This window comes from Austrofundulus limnaeus, unplaced genomic scaffold, assembly GCF_001266775.1.
Source record: "Austrofundulus limnaeus strain Quisiro unplaced genomic scaffold, Austrofundulus_limnaeus-1.0 Scaffold1793, whole genome shotgun sequence".
Taxonomy (NCBI): Eukaryota; Metazoa; Chordata; class Actinopteri; order Cyprinodontiformes; family Rivulidae; genus Austrofundulus; species Austrofundulus limnaeus.
The window spans coordinates 981-20,435 of NW_013954195.1; the positions used below are offsets into that span (position 1 = coordinate 981).

The 19,455-nt window shown below is 39.6% G+C and overlaps 1 protein-coding gene across 1 annotated transcript; it reads left to right on the forward strand.

Annotated features, from left to right (window-relative positions):
- Nucleotides 1-662: 662 nt before the first annotated feature.
- Nucleotides 663-12,831, forward strand: LOC106536374 (fragile X messenger ribonucleoprotein 1 homolog B-like; the record flags this gene model as incomplete). Its single annotated transcript, XM_014033635.1, is given in 8 exon segments — nt 663-833; nt 921-999; nt 1,086-1,228; nt 1,299-1,385; nt 3,714-3,957; nt 4,060-4,254; nt 6,683-6,768; nt 11,940-12,831. Coding segments are annotated over 8 exon segments (1,236 nt in total), but the record flags the coding sequence as incomplete, so codon positions are not given.
- Between the last annotated feature and the right edge of the window lie 6,624 nt (nt 12,832-19,455).

Sequence of the window (19,455 nt, forward strand, 5' to 3'; positions counted from 1 at the left end):
TTCCTTTAGTTTAAATATTTATTGTTGATGTTGTTTTTGTTAGTTTTATTGTTTGATTTACTTTTACTAAAGATTTCTAAGTCAGTTGGTTTACTTAAGATTCATGGTGATCTCTTAAACTTTTCATAATTTGACTATGAGGAGGAATTATATAGAATAGATAATTAAAAGATATGTAAATGTGAAATGGTCATTAACATATGTATGTTTATTTTTTGTCTATATTGGTTCAATTAGAAAAAATGCCATGTTGGATGACGCAGTTACGACGCAGAGGCGCAAGTCGATGATGTAATCTGTACTGTCCTAATTCGCAATTGTTTTGCACACTTGTAACCTGCGCACTCGAACACTATGTGCACTTCGACTGAACCTACACTTCACAGAGGGGTGTAGGGTGGCACTGAGCATTGGGACTGGGCCTAAAACTAACCTAAACCATGGTCCTGAACCTAATCCCACACTCGTAATTTGCATTTGGACCCATGGGGACTGGGCATTGGTCCCCACGATGCATGTTCAGTCCCCATGAGGCTGCTTTTTTGTGGGAAAATTGTTCCCACGATGTAGGGAAAACCAGGCCACACAGACACATGAAATAAGTCTCTTAGATTTATGTTTAACGACAGCTAAAAAAAGATGTAAATTGCTGTGTTTCCCAGAGTTCCAGACAGCTAGCCTCCCGGTTTCATGAACAGTTTGTAGTTCGAGATGATCTGATGGGTCTGGCCATCGGAACTCATGGCGCCAACATCCAGCAAGCCCGTAAAGTTCCTGGAGTCACAAACATTGACCTGGATGAAGAGACCTGCACCTTCCACATCTACGGGGAGGTAGGACCCTCCTGACCTGCAGACACTCGTTAGCCTCAGCACAATGTGACTTAATGAAGGAGGGTTTTCTTTTCTTCTTCCTGCCAGGACCAGGATGCTGTCCGCCTAGCCAGGAGTTTCCTTGAGTTCTCAGAAGACATCATTAAAGTTCCCCGGAACTTAGTAGGTGAGGAACAGCGTGCTCGTTTTGTTTTTCCAGCGTTAATCAAATTTCAACGGTGAACAGATTTTGACCAAGGCTACATTCTGTAGGCAAGGTGATCGGCAAAAACGGCAAACTGATCCAGGAAGTCGTGGATAAGTCAGGTGTGGTGAGGGTTCGAATCGAGCCGGAGAACGACAAGAAGCCCTCTGCAGCGGCGGCAGCAGCTGTGGACGAGGTCCGTGCAGATGAAGTTAGTGTTTCTGTTGCAAAAGACACAAAACAAGTTCTCCATGTTTCATGTTCTGTACCTCCAACTACAGGGAATGGTGCCGTTTGTGTTTGTGGGGACAAAGGAAAGCATCTCCAACGCTACAGTGCTGCTGGACTACCACCTGAACTACCTGAAGGTTTGTGTTGCACCTACATCTGCCACCTACCAGAGCCCAGGTGCATTTAATGACACCATCCAGATTACCGTATTTTTCGGACTATAAGCCACACCGGACTATAAGTCGCACCCCCAACATAAAAAACACCAGTACACCCAAATTTGTAGTCAAAGTGAATTCAACATCAAAACATAAAAAGCAAACCTTTAGGAAGTAAAGTTCGCAGGAATACGGTTCATTTAACTGACCTTATTTTGGTAGTTTTCTTTCACAGTTTCTGATCCAACAAAACAACAAAACGTCTCATTCGTCTTCTTCCGGCGCACTGAAACCATCGAAGTCCTCTTCTTCAGTGTTGGGAGTTGAACAAGCTCAGAAAAGCTTCATCACATAGCGGTCTGTACAGCGTTGCTTTCTGTGTCGCTGTCATCCCGGGATAATGCTGGCTCTGAAGCTGTGGTACCGTCTTCACGTAGCAGTCCAGCCTTTCGGAACCCGGGCCGAGCTTACGTGCAGTGGCTCTATTTCCCTCCTGTTGCGCAATTTCGATAGCCTTCAACTTAAAAGCGGAATCATAGGAAGATCTATTCTTTTCTATGATGAGCACGTTTGAATTTGAAGAGAAATAGGTCATCGAGTCTGTCAAAGATCAATCCGTCGTGTCGTGTCTGCTACTAGCTAAAACAAAATGGTGCTTTCTTCTTCTTCCTTTTATTCGCGGCAACCACTCCTCCGGCTAAAGAGCCCCCTGGCGGCTGAAGAAAAAAATCCACATATAAGCCGCACCGGACTATAAGCCGCATGGTTCAAAGTTCAGGAAAAAAGTTGCAGCTTATAGTCCGAAAAATACGGTAGTGAGAATCCACGAGGCTCTCAAGCTGCGTTTCCATTGACCATGAAAATGCGCAAATTAGATTTTCGAAAACAAATTTGCTCAATGGAAACACGTCAATTTTGAAAAAAATTACGTGTTTCGACAAAATGTTTTTGTGCTAGGATGAGGTGGTTTTTCGGCCGTATCTAAATTGGTATTTTTCGCAAAACTGCAATGGAAACACTTTTTTCACATCATGGGAGTCACGTGAACAACAACTGGCTGTTTCTACTGGCGAAAAAGACGAAGAAGAAGAAGATAACAGGAAGTAGAAATCACAGAAGTAGTAAAAGAAAGTAGTAAACTCACCGACTATAATTTACCAAAAACACAGCATACGTAGCCGCTCCCAAGTAGGGACTTGTCTCTGGAAAGCCTCGATAAAAGACGCCGACGTCTCCTCTGATGATGAGCACTAGTGTCATGGTAGCAACATGCTATGTGTTTACATCCATCGCTGCCATGTTTGTAATGACTTATCATGAGAACAAACATATTCACGTGACTTTAATAGTATTTCTTACTTAATGGAAACACCGCAATTTGGAGACAGTTTTTTCGACATTAACAGAATATCAACGAAAGTTTTGCACACATTTGCAATGGGAACGCAGCTTCAGTCAATCTGTTCTTTAAGAGCAAAATAAGAGCTGGAAGGAGATAACATGAGCTGGGCTGTTCAGATGAAGTTAGTTTGACATTTGATTTGTAATTTTAGAACAACTGACTGATTTAGAGTCAAAACATGCAAGTTCAATTGTCATCTATTAATTGTCACAACAATCATTATTAGATAAATGTCACAACTAATCCTGATTAATTTTTGACCTAATACTGCTCAACCTAATCCAGACAAGTTCCAGGTCTCCTGCTGGAGGTCTGTTCTGATCAAACAGAAGTTGGACAGGACCATGACTTTCTCATGATCTCTTGTGGTCGATGGTCTTTTCTAATGTGGTTCCAAAGTTAAACCAGCGCTGGTGCACAGCTCTGCAAAGTCAACCCCTGGAATGTCAACAAACAGTTATTTATCCTGCAGAGGGACAGTAGAAACTCACTGATTCTCTCCTTATTTAAAGCAAATGGCTATAAAGATACAAAGTGTCAAATATAAAACTGTATTTAAAATTCTGTTCATTTGCCAGAAAATGTCCTTCAGTCAGCTGTTCAACTTTAACTCACATTTTCATCTTCTTCAGCAGCTTTAAGGAAAACTCACTGCATTTTAATAGGAATTATAAATTCTGTAGTTATTACGAATGCTCTCTGTTTGTCGTTACAGTTTCAGAAAGCTGTAACTGTACTGTAACTAGAAAGGCTAAAATACACCAAACTTTGTATGAGTCATCCATGCTGCATGCCTGACCATACCATGATGACATCATCAAAGCCCCGCCCCCTGACAACAGGAAATATCTTTTTGTTTTTGTTTTTTTGCTTGGAAAGCACCATCTCTGTTCTCGTGTCCACAGGAAGTGGATCAGCTGCGTCTGGAGCGCCTTCAGATCGATGAGCAGCTCAGACAGATCGGAGGAGGAGGCGGAGGAGGAGGAGGAGGGGCGGGACCCCGAAACCTGAAAGACAAAGCCTACGTGTTTGATAACGGCATGGGGATGGGGATGGGCCGAGGAGCTGGAGGAGGAGGAGGAGGGAAAACCTACGCAGGAGGAAGAGGTGGACGGGGACGGCGAGGGGGAGGAGCATCTTTCACATCTGGTCAGACCATCCCTGGTTTCCTCCTGATTAGTTCTGAAACAGTTTGTAGAGTTTTCACCGTGTCTTCATGAAGACGTCTGAACAGCTCTGTCTGTCCTGCAGGCACCAACTCAGAGGCGTCCAACGCTTCAGAGACTGAGTCAGACCACAGGGAGGAGCTCAGCGATTGGTCGCTTGCTCCCACTGAGGACCTGATGACGGGAGGCGGGACTCTGCCAAGAAGGACGGACGGCAGGAAGAGAGGAGGCAGCAGTGGTCTGAGGGGACGAGGCGGGAGAGGAAGAGGAGGATATAAAAGTAAGAAGGCTCTGTCCCTGTGTCTCTTGACAGATATTTACTCCTCCATGTGATCAGACCATCAGACTTTTATTGTTTGTTTGTTTATCTGTTTGTTTGTTGTGCTGTAGGCAGGAATGCGCGATATAAACGATATACGTCGTACAGACAGCTTGGTTACCCTAAACTAAAACAGAAAAAAACAAAACCCAAAACTATCTGTGCCCACCCACAGATGTCCCACAGACAGCCACTAGTGGTCACTTCTGTGTCAGACTTCTTAAAACAGAGTACTATTACTCTGAATTAATACATGACACATCAGTGTGAATGAACACCTGCTGAGCGGACAACCAACCCACACATTCTCATAAACACAAATATAGAGAGAAGAGAGAAAAAAGTGTTTGACTCCTGGATTTTTTCCCAATGACACGCATGACAAAAGCCACCTTTAAACAAGGATTTTTTCTTTTATTTTATTCAATACCATGCGTAAAAACCCACCAGGCAATCTGACTTAACAATTCATGGATTTTTCCTTTAAACAGGCCTAATATAACCGCCCATTCGCCACCATGAACTTGTATAGTCGTACCCCACCTGTTCAGTGCAGCCTTTTACAGAAGGCTCACCATAGGATTTCGGAAAAGCACTTAAAACGGCCTAAAAGATATTTTCACTACCTAAAAAGGGCCCAATTTATTGTATGGCTTTAAACCCCCACAGACTGATATGATTAAACACTTAAAAACCGTCTTTTACCGTTCACATTAACCACGTTTGTTTTGTCTACACCTAATGACAACCTATCATTGCTTCGCTGGTCCCCAGGCTTAGTGCAGCAAAGCTAACACCGAAGTTAACACTTAGCGGGCTGTTTCAACGCCCCGACACACAGGTCATCACGCAGACACACCGACCGCCGCGCAGTCCCGTTATGTGAACAAGAGGGAAAGCAAAAAAGATTTTGCTCACCTGTTTAATGACGCCTATAATGTATGTCGATACGGCGTTTCCCTCGACAGGCCTAGTTAGCAGAAGCCGCCGCCCAGCCCCGCTGCCTAGTCGACCGTCAGCTGAACGTCGGGTGTCACCAAAAACTGTAAGAAAATTACGTGTTCAATAGACTGAAGTCAAGTCAATATGAAAACCATCACTGTTAAATAAAATGATTTTTAGAAGGAATTTAAACCATACAACACCAGAATTCTGGAATCGAGTGAGGTTTATTGCCACATAGCTGACGGGAAACCACACTGACCAAAAGCCAGGAAGTACATCAATTTATACATGATTCTTCAATGCCTGAGTTCGCCCCCTACTGACCTACAGCTGAATCACAGGCATTCATACAAAAGTCTCAATCTAATGTTATAATACAGTTTCAATTATGTGTTGTTCATAATTCGGACATGTAACTACTCTATATCAATCAACACATAATAGATCAAACATTATAAAAAGGAAAACCGAAGAATCTAGTGTTGTGCTTCTAACATCAGTACTAACCTGTAATAACTATAAATTTCTTCAGTAGAAAGGATATAAATTTGTCCTATGATAGAGATCTGTAGTCTACCGGCCAACTGCGCAATTATTTTTGATGACTTAACCAGTTGGAGTCAGAACAGAGGAAGCGTGGCTGAGAGCGCAAATGAAGAGGGGGAAAAAACTTATCCGCACCTGGTTCGGGTGTGTGAAAATGAACGCAGAACTGTTTACATATGTACGTGATGGCGCGTCCTCCGGTCGGATGCCGACCGACCACACTGCCTGCTGCGGGAGGAGCGTGCACCGCAGCATGTGTGAAGGGCTCGACACACGGGAGGTGACGTCGCTCGCTCTCCATTTCCACGCAGCGAGGCGACTGTCAGTGCAGGTGAAGTCAGTGCTCAGGTGGGACGCACAAAAATCAGTCTGGACCTCGTTTCTCCTGCGGTCATAGCGCGACGACGCACGGCCGAATGCGCGCGCTCCAAACCACGACTATAATGATTGTCACCCTGCCGGAGCGCACACAGATTAAACAGGTGGAGTGCAGAAAAAAGAATCTGCAAAGTGTGTAGAAAGGAATAAATATAAGTAATTTGTTTTACCACCTTAAAACGAAGCAGGTGATTCCAAACACAACATCCAATGGATGCAGATATCTGTTGCATTAAAGTTATTGTGTGTGTGATCATATATATATATATATATATATATAATATTTAACCAGGTAGATGTCCCTTAAATTAAGATTTTTATGGGAGACTTAAAAGTGTCCCTTAAAGGAGATTTTAAGGTCTAAATTATTTTACCTATACATATTTATTCCACCCATTTAATGTGTGATATATTTATTTTCTATTAAAAGTTTTATATTGTGATATACAGTATATCGTTACCGCCACTCATCATAATGTATATTGTGATATGAATTTTTTGCCATATCGCACATTCCTAGCTGTAGGTGAAGACATGCAGTGGAGCGACCCAAGACCTCGCCATGTTCGAGACCCCAAAACCAGAGCCCAAGAGGACACCTTACAGGTAGGGTTGGTTCAAGTCCTGTCATCTGCACTTCATCCTCAGAAGAACTGGTGCACACAAAATGACTCAATTCACTCCAGTTCAGATCAGTTCAACTCTGTTCATTTCAATTCAATTCTTTTCAGTTCAGTTCAGGTCAATTCAATGCAATTCAGTTCAGTTCGATTCAGTTCAATTAAATTCAATTCAGTTAAATTCAGTTCAGTTCAATTCAGTTAAGTTCAGTTCAGTTCAATTCAGTTCAATTAAATTCAGTTCAGTTCAATTCAGTTAATTAAATTCAGTTCAGTTCAATTCAGTACAATTCAATTAAATTCAGTTCAGTTCAGTTAAATTCAGTTAGTTCAATTCAGTACAATTCAGTTCAATTCATTTAAGTTAAGTTCAGTTCAATTAAATTCAGTTCAGTTCAATTCAGTTCAATTCATTTAAGTTCAGTTCAATTCAGTTCAGTTCAATTCAGTTAAATTAAATTCAGTTCAGTTCAATTCTGTTCAATTCAGTTCAATTCAGTTAAGTTCAGTTCAGTTCAATTCAGTAAAATTCAGTTCAGTTCAATTCAGTTCAGTTCAATTAAATTCAGTTCAGTTAAATTCAGTTCAATTCAGTTAAGTTCAGTTCAATTCAGTTCAATTAAATTCAGTTAAGTTCAGTTAAATTCAGTTAGTTCACTTCAGTACAATTCAGTTCAATTCATTTAAGTTCAATTCATTTAAGTTCAGTTCAATTCAGTTCAGTTCAATTCAGTTNTAAATTCAGTTAGTTCACTTCAGTACAATTCAGTTCAATTCATTTAAGTTCAATTCATTTAAGTTCAGTTCAATTCAGTTCAGTTCAATTCAGTTCAATTAAATTCAGTTCAGTTCAATTCAGTTCAATTAAATTCAGTTCAGTTCAATTCAGTTCAATTAAATTCAGTTCAGTTCAATTCAGTTCAATTCACTTCAGTTCAGTTAATTTCAATTCATTTCAGTTCAGTTCAATTCAGTTCAGATCAGTTCAGATCAGTTCAATTCAATTCAGTTCGATTCAGTTCAATTCACTTCACTTCAGTTCAGTTCAGTTCAGTTCAGTTCATTTCAAATCAGTTCAGTTCAATTCAGTTCAATTCACTTCAGTTCAGATCAGTTCAATTCATTTCTGATCAGTTCATTCAGTTCAGTTCAATTCAGTTCAGTTCAATTCAGTTCTGTTCAGTTCATTCAGATCAGTTCAATTCAGTTCAGTTCAATTTAATTAAATTTCAATCACAATTCAATTCAATGAAGTTCATTTCAGTCAATTCAACTCAATTCAATTCAAAGCTGTTCAACTCAATTCAGTACAATACAGTTTGATTCAGTTCACTTCAGTTTAATTTAATTCACTTCAGTGATATAAAATCTACAGCAACAAGTCTGAACAGTTACTACTTTAAATCTGGTAAAAGGTATTTTATGTGCATTGTGTCCAGTAAATTGTAGAGTACTTTCCTCTGACTGTAACTTCAACACAAAGATGTCACTGAGGGTTCAAATTAAAGTTAAAGACCAGAGTACCCATATTCTACCATCCAGATGTTTAAAATATGATCAATGATCAATAGCTCAGTACAGAAAGTCCAGTTAAATCACCCTCTTCCTTGCAAATCCCTTTGGTCCTGTTGATGTGAATGGGTCAGCTTCATGTAACACTGTTAGAGAACACCAGGTGTCTGAACATGTCTCTGCTCACTCCTCCCTTTTGTTTGTCTTCTGACATATGAGTCACCTCACGGGACTCATATGTCATCATTTTTTTCTACAACCCCTGGCAAAAAGTATGGAATCACCAGTCTTGGATGAGCACTGATTCAGACATTTCATTGTGTAAAACAAACTCAGATCAAAAACATGATACAATAATAAGGTCAAAGTGCAACTTGTTGGCTTTCAGGAACACTCAAAGAAATGAAGAGAAAACATTGTGGAAGTCAGTGAATGTTACTTTTATTGACCAAGAACAGGGAAAAAATATGGAATCACTCAATTCTGAAGAAAAATGTATGGAATCACTCAAATTGGAGGTAGAAAATAAGAACACACCCAGTCAATTTCCTTTCCCTAAATGGACACCTGCCTCAGATTAGATCTGCTTGTTAGTCTGCAGTTAAAAACACCTGCAGTCATGACACCTTGGAGGGCTGCTGGATGAAGTGGAGTGGCAAGAACCATGGCTCCAACAAGAGAAATGTCTCTTGAAACAAAAGAGAGGATTGTGAAACTTCTTGAAGAAGGTAACTCTTCACACATTGCTAAAGATGTGGGCTGTTCACAGTCAGCTGTATCCAAGATATGGACCAAATACAAACAGTATGGAATGGTTGTTAAAGCCAAGCGTACTGGTAGACCAAGAAAGACATCAAAGCATCAAGACAAACTTAAGGCCATTTGTCTTGAAAACTGAAAAAGTGCAACTAAACAGATGAAGCATAAATGGAAGGAAGCTGGAGCCAATGGCTGTGTCCAAAACGACAGGCCGGGTCCTCCGAAGGTCGAATTTGTCGGCCGCATACGTCACAGCGCCGCGACGAAGGACGTCCAAAACTGAAGACTCCTCCGATGTGGCCGACAAATACGTCCTTCCTTTGGCCCGAATCGAAGGACAGGTCTGATGGATCCTTCCCGGCCCAGCATWTCCCATAATGCATTGCGGCCCGACCGGAGATTTTTTTATGCTAGTAATGGCGGACGAAGCTAGAGAAAAGAATACATTTTAAATAAAAATATGGTGATATAAAAATTTTTAAAAAATTTAGCGGTTGTAATTCTAATACTTTTATCATTTGTATGGACATGTTTTTAAATATTATTTTTTCGTCATAAAAAACGCGAAATAAACATGAACCTACAGCGGGTCAATTAGTTCTTCAAATGTTACCTTTAAGTTAATTTTATAGTTTTGTGATATTAATAATGCTAAGAATGAATTGATATTTTTCTAATTTTGATTTAAGTTTGCTTGTTTAGCGTCGTCACAGTTGCTAGGTGACATGACGTACGCTGGGGTAAGGAGGGGAGGCTAGACCGTCCAAATTCACAGCCTCTTTTTGTCCGGTCTTCCCAGTCTACCAAGGATCTGGCCCGCCGCGACAGGGTAGTCTGGGTCCTCCGGAGGACCCGGCCTGTCGTTTTGGACACAGCCAATGTTTGTGACCGAACCGTAAGAAATGGCCTAAAGGAAATGGGGTTTCAATACAGGAAAGTACAGGAAAGCTAAAAGAAAACCATCATTGACACCTAAACAAAAAAGAACAAGAGTGCAATGGGCTAAGGAGAGGTAATCATGGACTGTGGATGACTGGATGAAAGTTATCTTCAGTAATGAGTCAAGAACCTGCATTGGACAAGGTGATGATGCTGGAATGTTTTGTTTGGTGCCGTTCCAGTGAGATTTATGAAGAGGACTGCCTGAAGAAAACAACCGAATTTCCACAGTCCTTGATGATATGGGGCTGCATGTCAGGCAAAGGCACCGGGGAGATGACTGTGGTTAATTCTTCTATCAATGCACAAGTTTACATTGACATTTTGGACAGTTTTCTCATCCCCTCAATTGAACAAATGTTTGGAGGTGATGAAATAATTTTCCAAGATGACAATGCATCGTGCCATAGAGCAAAAACAGCATTCCTTGGAGAAAGACACATTCAGTCGATGTCATGGCCTGCAAATAGTCCAGATCTCAACCCAATTGAAAACCTGTGGGGGAAATTGAAAAAAAAAAAAAGGTCCACAAGAAGACTCAAACCTGCAAAGCTGATCTTGCAACTTTTATCAAAGGCTACGTTCACACTGCAGGCAAATCCGACCCAAATCCGATTTTTTTGACCCATCTGACTCCTATCCGATTTTTTAATGACAGTCTCAACGAGACAAGTCCGATTGTTTCAAATCCGACCCAGGCCGTTTCAGTATGTGGTTTTAAATCGGATATATATCTGATGTTTTCAAAGTGACTGCAGTGTGAACGCTCATGTCTCATTCATCTGACTTTTTCATCAGGAGGAGGGGGTGAAGGATCGATAAGACACTAACCTCAAGTCTCGCTATTTAAATCTGTAGCTCCATGTGTTTACAGCTCCAAAACACAAGTCCAGTTGCTTCATCTTTTTACTTTTCATTTTCCACGTAGATAGTATGATAATAACATGTCCAGCCTGGGTCGTGGAGAGTATCGATCCTAAAGTTAGCTACTCGGTCGATACTTTTTTTCCAGCTCGTAGTTTCGTTTAAAAAAAAAAGCTTCACTGGAGCATCCCGGTCAGAGGCAGGTTCAGATATAAACACTGAACTAAAGAAGCAGGTCAGATAATTATTTAATCGGCTCTGATTAAACAACAACTTCCGATACGATGTGCAAAATGTAGCATCCATGTAAACAAACAAGCCGGCTGATGAGACGTCACGTCTTTTACTGCGCATGCGTGTCACATCAGTGCTGTGTAGCGTTCACACAGGGGTCTGATGCAGGTCACATTTAAAATGTAATGTGAACGTTCACACAAAAAGATCGGATTTTTTCAAAAAATCAGAACTGAGCATTAAGACCTGCAGTGTGAACGCAGCCAAAGAGAGTTGGCACCAAACTGATGAAGAATACTGTTCGTCTCTCATCAAGTCCATGCCTCAGAGACTGCAAGCCATTATAAAAGCCAAAAGTGGTGCAACTAAATACTAGTGATGTATTTTGAATGGTCTTTTGTTTATCGGTTTTTCATGATTCCATACTTTTTTCCCTGTTCTTGGTCAATAAAAGTAACATTCACTGACTTCCACAATGTTTTCTCTTCATTTCTTTGAGTGTTCCTGAAAGCCAACAAGTTGCACTTTGGAATGACCTTATTATTGTATCATGTTTTTGATCTGAGTTTGTTTTACACAATGAAATGTCTGAATGAGAGCTCATCCAAGACTGGTGATTCCATACTTTTTGCCAGGGGTTGTAGCATCATCATATTTTGATATTACCCGGCACCACTGCAGCTGGCAGAGAAACACGGTCAATTCAAAGAGTTATTTCCTAAAGCTGTAGATTATATGCTGGGTTAGATTATACATTTGTTCATTCAGACAAAACAAAGGTGCAACACTCATGAAAAGAGTCGATACTAGGTCCAAAGATAACTGTCTGAGTTTCCTGTCCCTCCACAGATTCGCATCGATGGAAACAACGAGCGCAGCGTGCAGCACTCGTCAGGTGGGCGAGGAGGAGGAGGAGCAGGAGGAGGAGGAGCAGGAGGAGGGGGGCCGTCCTCGTCTCAGAGCGGCCTCGGCGTCGGAGCGGAGGGCCAGTCCCGTCATCACCACCAGAGACCCATTAGAGAGCGAGGGATGAAGAAGGACAAACAGGACGCTCCTACTCTGGTGAACGGAGTGTCGTAGATGAATCCATGATGGAGGACCTTCTCACCGCACACACTCAGAAACACACAACTCATCACCAGACGCAACACAACCTCTGCTTTTCTTTTTCCTTTCCTCTCTACTCACCTGTCCACCTGCATGGAAGTCCAGTCCTGAACCTCGGCTGCTCTGGGATCTTCTCACTCCCTCTGGTGTCTCCTGTTGTTCTCTGGAGTCAACAAGTTGTTTTTTTTTAACACACACTGACACACACACACACACAAAAAGAAAAAACAGACTAAGCCTCATTTGTGACAGAATCATTACCAGAAGGATTGTCCCATTCCAGTGCATTAAACCAACCATTCTGCTACTACCCATCAGACATGTTGACCAGAGGAACGCTGGGAGCTTTCAGGTGAAAGCAGGAGCGACCAGTGTGTGTTTTATCAGTCATCTTTTCACTAGTGTTCTCACACACACACACACACACACACACACACACACACACACAGCAACATTTTTATAAAACCATTCTTCTCACAGTCTGCAGGGGTCAAAAACAAACAACTTCTTTATGTGGGAAAAGTTCTGCAGACGCCACTTTGATTTTAAACTCCTGTTCAAGATGGCAGCGCTAACACAAGCTAATCTCTGTGTTCTGTTTCATTCAATAAACCTAAATCTGTTCAGAAGGAAAGTCCCAAACAGACAGATTATTAAAATCACTCAGGAGGAGGAGAAAGGTTTGAAGCCTAAACGTCAAACTGGATTAAAGTTAAATCAGTGTTTGAAGAAGAAACACCTTCCTTTGAGTTGAAAACTTTAACAAACAAACAAGGATTACGTTTGGTTTGGCCTCTTCAGAGGTTGGTTAAATAATCTGAGCAGAACTGTGCCAATAAATCAGATTAATCATGAAGACCACCTGGACCGGTCCATGCAAACACTGTGCTGTTTTGTAGTCAGACCAGTGAAAGTGAAGCCACGCCCCTCAGGGCGAATTTTAATCTTGAGATTTTTTTAATTTCTGTTTTCATTTAAAATTTATTCTTTTTATTTAACTTCAGTCGTTGAGTTTTGTTTGAACTTTGACCTTAAAAAAACTCATTTTGTTTGACCTTTCTGCTCGACAAGTTTAATCTGGACTTTGAGTTTAATCTGAACACAATAAATTTAATCTGGACTTTACCAGTTTAATCTGGATTTTACAAATTTAATCTGGACTTTGAGTTTAATTTTAACATAATGAGTTTAATCTGGACATTACGAGTTTAATCTGAACATAATGAGCTTAATCAGAACTTTAAGTTTAATCTGAACATATTAAATTTAATCTTGACTTTACGAGTTTAATCTGGACTTTACAATTTTAATCTAAACATAATGAGTTTAATCTAGACATTGAGTTTAATCTGGATTTTACTAGTTTAATCTGGATTTTGCGAGTTTAATCTGGACATTACGAGTTTAATCTGGACATTACAAGTTTAATCTGGACTTTGCGAGTTTAATCTGGACATTACCAGTTGTTGAGGAACAATTTCTCGACTGTTTCAGGACATTTCCATTTCATTCTCAGTATTTCAAATTGAATCTCAGCGGTACGATTATTACATTTAATCAAAAAGAAAAAATAAGTAGGTCCTCCAAAAAGCCTATTGTTAGGCGATGGCCCTCTTTTGCATGTGACTAACCTGTTTGTCCACCATGTGGAGGCAGTGCTTATAAGGCTGAGTTCACCTGAAACTCATCAGACTGAAGAAGTCTCTTGGAGGAGAGAAGAAACGTTTCAGTAAAGAAGAACCATCCAGAGGACCTACTGATTTTTTCTTTTTGATTTTTTTTCTACCTGGATTACTGAGATGCATCAGGACATTAAATTTAATCTCAACATTTGACTCTAATCTTGACATTTTTTCGATCCTCTAATAAATTTTATTCTTGATATTTCATCTTAATTCTGTACATTCTGAGTTTAATCTCATGTTTTGGACCTAATAGTTGAGTTTTATCTTTCCAAATTGTTTGAACATTCCAACTTTAATCACGATATTTTGTTCCTGACATGTTGACTTTTAGCTTTTCTCAACTTTAATCTCAACATCAGTCTTATTTAATCTCAACATTATGGGATTAATCTCAGCATTTTGAGTTGGTTCTTGACCTTTCCTCTTGTTTTCAACGTTTTGATTTTAATCTGGGAAGTCAGAAACAAATCCTGCGTTTCCATTTTCCCTCTGAGTTTCCCAAACGTCTTCAGATCAGACAGTCTGTCAGCTGCTGCACTTGGTGGGATTAACACTGTGGCTGGCTCACAGTTAGAACTAGCAGAAACAAGTGAAATCAACAGGGCAGCTTTCTCCTGTTCAGAGTCAGTTTAATCCATTGAAAACTTCCACTTTAAACAAACAGAAATGTGCTGTCACCTCAGCCTGACGAACATGTTTACCATCTGGGTTAGAGTTTCAGAGGATTCTCAGTTAAATATCAGGAGAGGAGGCTGCCTGTTCTCATGTCTGAGCTGCTTCACTTATTTTAACACTCCTTTAGGTTCGTGCCTTGGATCTCAGTTTGTCCATGTGTGTGCCCTTATTTAAAGCAACTAGTATAAAAATGTACGTTTATTTGTGTGTTTCAATCCCTGCGAGGAGGTGGAGCTTTTAAAAATGACCTCCACGGATTCAGCTGCGTTTTTTTGTGTCCCAGTCAAAACACTTCAAATGTTTCAGCTTCATTTGGGAGATCTGTAGATGGCTAAAGTTTTTGCTCAGAAAGATCTTAGGTGGCTGAAGGCTCTAAAGATCTTTTCCTGTATTTATTAACCTGATTGCAGTGATGGAACGTTCTGTGGAAATCTAAAATAGAAGTGAAAATAGAGCTGGCTAGAAAACAAACCCTAACCTGTGTTCTTGGTGTCATGACATGAAAACACCCAGACACAGTCCTTCAGTCCTGCTCCTGGACTTTGCACGTTTAATTTATTCAGTATAATTTGTCATACCGTATTTATTCTAGTATAATACGTAAAATTAAATCCATAAAATCATCCATAAAGTTGGGGGTTAGTACTATTCTCGGATAATTAGTTTTACTTATGCATTTTAACTGAAATATCGGCTTCATTCACAAAATTATTGAGTACGGAAACGAGACCGTGTCGTAAAAAGCAGTTGAAACAAGCTCGCATCTGACACTCCTCCGTGCTTCAGAGCGAGATAATAACAGATCCAAGCAGGTGACATGATGTGAAAAAAGGGGGGGGAAGTAGTCCTGCAGCTCAGTAATGATAACAAACTAATGACATTACCGAGCCGCTCCTCGAACAACAACAAACACGTTCGTCTGTAATGGCTGCCGTCTACCGGTGTTCTGAAAAGGTTTGTATCCCTGAAAAAAAGTTTCCCCACCAGAGGGGGCGCTCGCGAGTAGGAAGTAATCTGCTTTTCCCCCACAAGATGGCCCAAATCTCACGTGAAGTCTCTGACTTTTGTGTTGGCGCCTCCTGGTGGACTATGTGTAAAATGCCAGAATTCATATGATGCTGCTAAAGCTGAAATAAATTTGTTGTCAAAATACCTTTTAGTACATATGTTGTTAAAATAAAATGAACAGTCCAATGATCATTTTACTGAAATGTATAAAGACTGCAAAGGCTGAAAAATCTTGAAGTCTGTATGAAATTGGAGGTAGTTTGAGGATTAAATTTTTATGCTTTTTAAGCTAAAAAAAGGGGGGGGGGTTGTATTATACATGAGACCGTATTATACACGAGACCGTATTATACACGAATAAATACCGTAATTGCACCCAGATGTACGCTAGCCAAATTTTAAAAAAATGTTTATAAAATTCTCCAAATTTTAAGGTTGCAAAAATCAGGTTTAAATTGTGTTTGCAAAGTATGAATAGTTCTTCTCAGTCATCTTAGCTAACGTAGCTTCTGCTAACTTAGCTAACTGGGTAAAGTAAGCTTAGGTAACATAGCTACTGCTAACTTAACTAACTGGGTTACTTAAGCCCAACTAGCCTAGCTAAGCGAACTAGGTTATTGCTGTTTCACAGACGTCACAGTTTCCTCCTGTAGTTCCCTATTTGTTGAGGTTCAGTGACACCAAACTGGAACTAGTCTGAGGTTCAGTGGGGGTTTTTTTTCTCATTTATTTTTAAACCTGAGATGGGATCGTTTTGGCTTACCTAATGAAGTTTTTTTTTTTTAGCAAAAAACAACAATTATTTCAAAATCATCAGCTGGGTTGGTTTCACTTTACGCAAGCCAACAAAGGACATGCTTAGAAATAAATTACTTAGTAGAACGACTTAGAAAAGCTAATTTTCTTGTGATAACTTGAAATCCTTCCAGAGCCACAAATGATAGTGAACCGTCGTGACATTGATGCTGAACAAACACCAGAACCACCAATCATTTATTTTGAGAGACCTCATGAGATTTATTCATATATATTTAAAAATATTTTATTTTGTTGGTATGACAAAATAAAAGTGATTTATCTCATTAACAAGATATTTCACTTGGGATTTTGAAGAAAACACCAATAACAGCAGTTATGGCCGTTCTGGGTTTCCGTACAGTTGCGCTTGATCAGCTTAGCTGAAGCTAAACAAGTCCAGATTCAGCTTCAGTGTTTATGGATGGAGTTTAGCGTGAGTGGGGAAACCTTTATCACATTTTTGTGATGTGTGCCTTTAAATGCAGCTGGTATTACAACCTGGACGAGTGCATCAGGGATGATGAGATGTTTTTAACTCATTAGCTTCGTTAGCATCCTGATCTGAAGACGTATTTCGATTGACAGACATGAACCTGTAGCTCATCACCTGGTTCAACTCATCTGGAAAAACTCATCTGTTGGTGTGGCCCTCGTCTCACTTGAGTGCACCTTTAAAATTTTTATTTCCAGGTGTAAAATGGCAAGTGAACTTTCTCCCAGCCTCATTTTTAGAAGTGAGAAATGAAAGGAATTGAAGAATCTGCAGAGGTTTTTTTTTTTTTTTAGCAAAAGAACTGTATTTTTCTCCAAACTGGTGGTGCATGTGTAGTACATCTATCCTTTGGAAGTTAAAAACATTCAGTAGATTTTGATACATACTTAAATATGTGCATTTTGTTTTTCTTTTTAGATATAGTTAGTATCTGATTATTTTGTAACTTAGCCAGACACGAGAGGTGTCTTAGAAAAGAAAACCATCAACTGAGAAACTATGACCCTTATAGGAAGTGGCAACACAAGTCAATAATAATAAACCAGATTGTTTTTGTTTCTTTTAAATTAAATCTCATGTTTGTCATCTGTTTCCAGAGCGGTATAGTTTTATTTTATTTTATTTTTTACATCCAACCAACATCAAGTAAAAATGGTCCAGTTAAAGTAACCCGTGCATTGTCAGTAGAGTAAGGAGTTACTTTGTGAAGGACAGAAGAAGATACATGTTGTACATAAAAATGTCATTATTTGTCTGAGAAAAGATTTGTACAAATGTGCATTTATGCTGATATTTTCTCTCCTTTGCTTTTTAATATCCAGGTAAATGCTAGAGCTCACAACAATAAACTTGATGTGCAGAAAAGCATTCTCCACAGCAGAATCAGATCACACACAGTTAACATTAATGGATATCACCGAGAGAGAAAGGATATGTTTCACCTTGGAGATAAAACTCCACCTAAAACTGAACAAAATATTGATGCCAAACCTTAGCATAATAAATTAGAGGAAAACGTCCCAAATAATAGTTGGTATTTCAGTTGAGACAGTTTTTATGAATGATTTTCTGACAAACTAAAGATGAAATATTTGAATAAGCTGTGCTTCACAAATGATTAGAGAGATTTTAGACATTAAAAACATTGCTGCCCTCATATCTGACCACTGTTATTCATTAAAAGTTCGTGGTAAAAGACTGAATTTACTTTTGGGGCATTTTAAAATTGTTTATTTTTTTTTATTAATAAAATGTAGTTTTTTGCTTGGAAGCTATAGCTTGTTTCTAAAGACCACAGTTAGCTATTAAACTTCGGGAAGAAAGTTAGCATGAAGAAATAGTGTTGACTTTAGTTGACAATTTTAGGTTGAACATTCATTTATAGACCAAAGTGGGTTAGGTTAAAAGCAAACAAAAACATTTTAAGACTTGTTTTCCCTGCACCCCATCATTTGATGAGTTCAGAAGGCTACACAACCTCAGCGTGCTGATCGCTACAGCCAGATGGTAATTAGCTTAGCTTTTCCTAGCTTGGATTAATATGGTTTTAAAAGCAAGTCTAGCTGTTTGATTTTGACTGAACCATAGAAAAAATACATCTACCTTTTACCTTTATTTTCTGAACAACTGAAACTAAAAAGTCAAATGTGTGTTATTGTGTAAAAAGTGATAAAATAGACATGAGAAAATTTTCAGCTAGCTAGCTTCTTCACAAAATATTCCCGCCTTAAAGTACGTGTTGGACTACATGGATCTATTATCAGCTTTGGTTTGGAGTTCACATGCTGATGCAACTGAAGTACCTGACATTTTTATATTTTATGTGTTTCCCTTTACTTCCAGTCTGAACACTGATCCCTGAACTTTGTTTTGTTCGTACAGAGGCGCATCCTTTCGCCAGCCTCTTTCTGTCGGTCCATAAATGACTCTCGTCTAAAACTACCCTGACAACTTCTCACTGTTCTTTTGATTTTTATTACATTGTGAGACTTCGGTACTCGTTAAACCGACCAAAACAACCTTTGTACATTCTTGTTGACTTTGGAGGCGTCACAGAAAGTTCCTATATCTGCGATGTTACACCGGAAAGCGGGAAACACCCTCCCACTCAGTTTGCACGGTGGTGTTTTGTTGTGCCTCCTGACAACATGTTAAGGTCGGATCTATTCAACTGCTGGAAATTTATCTCTTAATAGAAATTTAATAACTTTTTTTAAAGCGTTTTGGTTGGAACTATTAAGAGCATCACTAAGAAATGGTAATGCTAAACTAAGGCTTGTACTATTGTGGAAAATGTAAATAATAAAGTGAAGCATTGCATGATGACCATTGAGGGCCACTGAGAAAATCGACCTAAGGAAGTATTTTCTTACTCTTTTACAGCTTAACTCACTGATTGTGACATTGTGTTGCAGCTCTGCTGTTAACTAGTGACCTGCCATGGTAAACAACTAACCTGAGATTAGTAAAGTTGAACTCATGGCATGTAAATCATCTGACTTTGGTGCCTAACCATCCGAATCTTGCAACTACGACTACATGCATGGAAAGTGATGAACTGATGGGTGTCACTTATGAAAACTGCCACTGAGTTCCAAAG